Genomic DNA, 5181 nt, shown 5'->3' on the forward strand with positions numbered 1-5181 from the left:
GAAAAAGTTTAGATCCACTAATGATATCCTATTCACCCCCTCTAGGTTATCCAACAATAATTCGTTGAATTTTGAGCTTATACCACTACAAATATGTTTAATAATATAAGCGAACTAATAAAGTAATGAACTTGTTTAATTGATAGTATTTTAAAAAATGACTAGACTTGCTGAGTTTATAATAACTCAAGTAAAAAAGATCTAGTCTTATTTGACTTGGACAGGTCATAACCAAGTCTTGTCATTTTTTACCCTAGACGAGTCTACATAACTCTTGACCAGATTTTCCAAAATTTTGACTTAACTCAGGTGACTTCCCCTAATCAAAATTTGGTGTTGCAGCTGGAATCTGCTTTCGTCCACATGGATGATCTACACACTGACAAGTAAGAAAGAAAGGTTTGGAGCAGACTCCGATGCTTAAGTTAGATTTGTACAGTAGTAGTAAGTTGAAGGTATGGAAAGAGTAATAGTATGCGAGATAGTGAAGTAAGATACCTTGGATTCTACCTCTCATATTTATAGGATGGATGCAATAGTCAGAGTTTGTCCTGGATTAGAAATCTGGGACGAATATGAGTCTTATGTGGATGGGTTTTGAGTCATATCCCTTATTCGTACGGCTTATCCTAGGCGGCAATGGAGAGCCTAGTCCCAATATGTCTCTTTTACTAATGAGTCCTTCATCCTCAAGGAGTTCGAGTTCTACTATCGAGTTCTACTATGGCTTTACTATCAAGGAGTTTGTCTTCAAATAGACTTCACTAACTTTGATTATAGTTAGCAGATTCGGATTCGGGAATTATTTGGACGGAGAATTATTCAGAATAATTCGACTGGTCAATTTAAGGGTTCGGTAAAAAAAGTGGTAAAAAAAAAACGGATAAAATAAAAATCAAATTCAGATTCGGATTTGAGATTTGTTCGATTACAAAAATAAAAGTCGGGCAAAAAATTTGAACTTTTTTTTTTATAATTTATTGTATCTTTTTTATTTATCAAGTAATTAACTTGATATGTACACCTAGAAAGAGTAAATTACTGTAGTTCAAATATACAATACAATAAAAAACTAGGAAAAAGCTGTCATTGGGTGATGGAAACAATAGTTATAGTAATCCAATTTCTAAAGAAATTGTCCTGTAGGACTATAAAAGTTCAAAATCACATCATTCAATCCATGACTCACCTAGTTCCATGATTCCATCATCCATGCTTAGAAGGAAAAACTATTCTAAATAAAGCAAAACATCCACAAAAGCATAACAAAAGTTATTACATCACCACAACTTAAGTACTTAACTAAATCAGATAATACTATCTGAGGGTTGAGTCTTGCTCTCAGTAAAACTAGCACTTGCACCAAATAGCAAGTCTTTCAGCGATGCTATCATCCACATCATCCAATAATCTCTCTAGCTCTTTGTCAACGTCCTCAATGCTCTGATCAAAATCATTGACACTAATACTGTCAAGATTAATGGGCAACATGTTTTTTTGTTCAAGTTCACCCCCTCTTTCCATCATCAACGAATTCATTCTGACGTAGACTAAATCATCTAACATCGCTGCTGACAATCTATTTCTCTTTTTTGTTTGTGCTGCATCACAGGCATTCCAATTTCTCTCACAAGACAAAGAACTACATGGTTGGCTCAATATTCGAATGGCATACTTCTGTAAGATAGGAATAGCATCACCTTGCATATGCCACCAAACCCCTGTCATTGGTAAAAGAAAATATATATATATATAAATACACAATTTTAAATGACAAGTAATTTTTACATAGGAAAGAATAAACTAAAATTTTTAAAAAGAAAGTAATCATTACACTTACGAGGATGACTAGTTTCCATCAGCGTCTTGGCAGTGGGAGTAAAAATAGTGCTAGACTTCATGTGGTATATGCCAATTGTCCATAATATTCTCTCCTCTCATCTTATAGAACTAATATCTCACCAATGAAATCTGTTGCTTCTTTTAAGAGGAATCTTTTGAATCTTTCACTCAAAAAATAAATAGGGTTGAAAACAGCAGCTGCATAGTGAATGATACCTAAAATTTTTTCATCCCTTCTCTTATCAAAGATATCCAAATTTTGGTTATACCGATGGTCAACCTCATAAAGCTTTTCCAATACCTCTTTGACTCTTTCCATTGCTTCATACAAATATCCTGATATAGCCCCATCACCATCAATCAAACGAAGAACTCGAATGATTGGTTCTATAAATCTCAAAATCTCTTTGAATCATTCCAAAACGACACCCTTTGAATAGTGTACACTACTCTATCTGCTTCAACAGATCTAGAATTTCTTAGACTCCTCCATCAGCTGATGCAACTAGGAGTCTAAGCTTCTCTTCCACTTCAACAATTGACTGAAGTATTAAAAAGTTTGATGCAAATCTAGTTTTGCAAGGATATTTTAGATCTTTGTTTGTGAAACTCCTCATCAATTGTAAGACAATTATTGACTTGTACAAGTAGTCAATATTTCTTTTTGCCTCATCAAAAATTTCTTGAACCCAAAAAACCATTTCATAGATGTCCTTCAACATTAGATTGATACCATGGGCTGCACATCGAGTCTTAAACAACCAACGAATAAGCATATCAAGTGCACTGGAATAATTGGATGCATTGTCTGAAATTATCTGAACCACTAAATTTTGGCCAACACTTTGAATCTCTCTGTCAAGAATATCAAATATATAAGGACCAGTCAATCTAGCATGAGAACACTCCTCTGACCTCAAAAAGAGAGCACCACCCGGGGAATAAGCAATCACGTTAAGAAAAGCTGCTTCTTCAAGTCAGTCCATGAATCAGACATAATTGTGCAACCAGTTTGTTTCCAAGAAAATTTTACTTCTTCAGCATATTTTTCAAGGTCCTTTCTTCCTTCAGGGATTATTCTTCCACGAAGGGTTTCATAACTTGGAATAGGAACACTAAGACCATAACAGGCTATGCACTTCACAAACTTGATAAAAGCATCCGATTGAACAACATTGAAAGAAATGTTATTTTTAATAATTAAGTCATGCAAACATTTCTCCCAAGTTGGTTTGTCCATCTTAGGGATTATTTCCTTCATTGTGGATTGCCTTTGACTAGTTATAGTTAAAGAAGTCAAATGAGAGGAACCAATTATACTCTCACCACTAGTACAACTCTTACGCTTTTTACTACTTGATTCAGAATTAATAGCAAGAAGAGCTTCTGCTTGAACATCATCAAATACTTTCTCACAAGGTGCAACATCATGACCACTAACCTTAGCTAAATGATACTTGAGGCAAGTAACCCCTCCATACACTTGTTTTTCACAAAATTTGCATTTGAAATGTGAACTATCAAGTGGCTCAGCATGTTGCCAAAACTTATCTTTTTATCTCCCCATTTTTCCTATTTATTGAAAGTTGAAACACAAAAAAAAATAACATAAAAATCATTTCATATGAACAAACAAATAAATCATATTAATAATTACATTATATAAGCAAATAGCATTTGGATAATTCAAGAATCAAGAATCAAGTTTTCAAGTCCACTCCCACCAAGCAACACAATTAAAATTAAATAAATAAATAGCTGAAAATAAACATCCTACGCAATTTAAAAGCAATGAATGAAAAAAAATGATGAAATAAAAATAAAGTAAAAGAAAAGGGATAAAGCTAGAGAGAGACTCACAAATAGGTTTCTCTACTTAGCCCGAGGGATGCATTATAATATGAGCTTCCCTACTTGACCAGAGAGTCACTCTTACAAGGGTTACTCTACTTGGCTTTAAGAAAAGAGAGACAATTAAAATAAAAGTAATAAATTAATGGTTCTATGGCCAGGAGGGGGCAAAGCCAACACATACACTAGCCATGAACCTTAGGAGAAAGGGAAAGGAATAATATAACAACTGAAATTAAAATCTTAAATTAAGAAATAAAGGGTAGTTAGAAGAGGAAATGAGAGGGGGGAGAGAAGATTATTGAAGGAGCCTACTTACTTGAATCAATGGTTGAACTTGAAAGCTTGGATGATTTGAGATACTACTAGTACTAAAAACCAGATCTGGAATAAACCAAATCTGAAATTTCTAGTATTAGAGAAAACAAATCTTGAAACAAAAAACTGAACTTGAAAAAAAAAAAAGATGCTCCACGGCGCTTGATCTTGTCACCTAGATCTAAGCCTAGAACTATAACTTTAAAAACTACAACTCAATTGCATAAATCACAAACATAAAAGGCTAAATAAGAATAAAAGAGTACTTGCATTAATTGACATAAAAAGCTATTACAAAAGTGATTAAAGAAAAAATAAAGAAGAACTAAAACTAAAGAGAGTGAGAGAGGGAGAGAGAGAAGAGAACTAAGCATAAACTAGAAAATAAACTAAGGGGAATAATAATAAATAGGAGGGGGGAGGAAGGGGCTTTTATAGGGCTGTGGTCTTGCCTCCTTCCTTCTATAAGTCTTCTTTAAGAAAAGAAAGAAAATTAAACAAAATTAAATCTTGGTAAAAATCCTCATTCTCTGAGATATTGTGTGAGAAAAGAGAGAATTTGATTTCAAAATAAACAAATTCTATTCCTTCCCTGCAATATTAACCAATATCTTGTAATCTTGATTAAATCAGAAAGGAATCTCTGCATAGCATTTTCAAGATCTTGTGAGGTGGCAAGGAGAGAGAATAATCTTCAGGAATTTGTAGAAGAGAGGATGTGGTACCAATGAGTGGGTCCCACCTTTGGACAAGTTAGTTCAAGCTTGGACCGGTTCTTAATTCATTTTAAGCACTTTTTCTTGTAGACTTGGAAACTAAAAAATAAAAAATAAAAGTAGTACTATCCAAAGTGGGGCAAAATGTACACTTATATCCCTAAGATTTCACACATTATTGTACTCATCAGAAACCCAAAAGGCAAAAACCGTGAGATGGGTCTACAAGCTGAGAAGCCTGAGATATGTTAGTTTTTTCAGGGAGGGCAAGCCGGCAAGGCAGAAGGTGATGAGGCAATGAGGCAGCAAGCGGTGAGCCGACAAGGTGCAGAGACTGGTTTTTAGAGAGGGTAACTGGGTAAGAGATGGGAGGGATTTGGTTTTCAAAAAAGAATCACGTGGACTTCAAAGTTCGGTTTTGGTTTTTTAAGTTTTTTTTTTTTTTTTTTTTTTT

The 5181-nt window shown here is 34.1% G+C and overlaps 1 protein-coding gene across 1 annotated transcript in view; it reads right to left on the minus strand.

Moving 5' to 3' along the window:
* Positions 1-2321: 2321 nt before the first annotated feature.
* LOC122070554 overlaps positions 2322-5181 on the minus strand; it is a 4216-nt gene continuing 1356 nt past the window's right edge. Inside the window, exons 2-3 of the mRNA XM_042634736.1 lie at positions 2796-3324; positions 2322-2697 (exon numbers count right to left, since the gene is read on the minus strand). Coding sequence (XP_042490670.1) covers positions 2322-2697; positions 2796-3324 — 905 coding nt within the window. The remainder of the gene's footprint in view (positions 2698-2795; positions 3325-5181) is intronic.

Source organism: Macadamia integrifolia, unplaced genomic scaffold (genome assembly GCF_013358625.1).
Source record: "Macadamia integrifolia cultivar HAES 741 unplaced genomic scaffold, SCU_Mint_v3 scaffold944, whole genome shotgun sequence".
NCBI lineage: Eukaryota > Viridiplantae > Streptophyta > Magnoliopsida > Proteales > Proteaceae > Macadamia > Macadamia integrifolia.